The sequence below is a fragment of the Sinocyclocheilus rhinocerous genome, unplaced genomic scaffold (genome assembly GCF_001515625.1).
Source record: "Sinocyclocheilus rhinocerous isolate Xijiao unplaced genomic scaffold, SAMN03320098_v1.1 scaffold107, whole genome shotgun sequence".
NCBI classification, from domain to species: Eukaryota; Metazoa; Chordata; class Actinopteri; order Cypriniformes; family Cyprinidae; genus Sinocyclocheilus; species Sinocyclocheilus rhinocerous.
Window position 1 is genome coordinate 1 of NW_015635024.1, and position 567 is coordinate 567.

General features: G+C 45.0%; 1 protein-coding gene across 1 annotated transcript in view; it reads left to right on the top strand.

The window, feature by feature from the left end:
• Window positions 1–4: 4 nt before the first annotated feature.
• Window positions 5–567, top strand: part of LOC107746114 (mucin-5AC-like) — a gene marked incomplete at its 5' end in the record, with an annotated part of 13,184 nt that continues 12,621 nt past the window's right edge. Inside the window, 2 exons of the mRNA XM_016560210.1 lie at window positions 5–297; window positions 463–567. Of these exons, the coding sequence (XP_016415696.1) occupies window positions 5–297; window positions 463–567 (398 nt within the window). The remainder of the gene's footprint in view (window positions 298–462) is intronic.

Here is a 567-nt window from a genome sequence, read left to right on the forward strand (position 1 = left end):
AATCACGACTCCTGCTGAAACATCCACCACTAGTGCAGCAGAAACGTCTACAACAACAGAGACTTCCACAATCACGACTCTTGCTGAAACATCCACCACTAGTGCAGCAGAAACATCTACAACAATAGAGACTTCCACAATCTCGACTCCATATGAAACGTCCACCACTAGTGCAGCAGAAACGTCTTCAACAACAGAGACTTCCACAATCACGACTCCTGCTGAAACATTCACCACGAGTGCAGCAGAAACATCTACAACAACAGAGACTTCCACAATCACAACTCCTGCTGAAACATCCACCACTAGTGCAGCAGAAACATCTACAACAACAGAGACTTCCACAATCAGAACTCCTGAAGAAAAGTCTACCACTAATGCAGCAGAAACATCTACAACACCAGACATTTCCACAATCACAACAGCTGCAGCTGAAACATCCACCATGAGTGCAGCAGAAACATCTACTACAACAGAGACTTCCACAATCACAACAACTCCTGCTGAAACATCCACCACAAGTGCAGCAGAAACATCTACAACAACAGAGACTTCCACAATCACGAC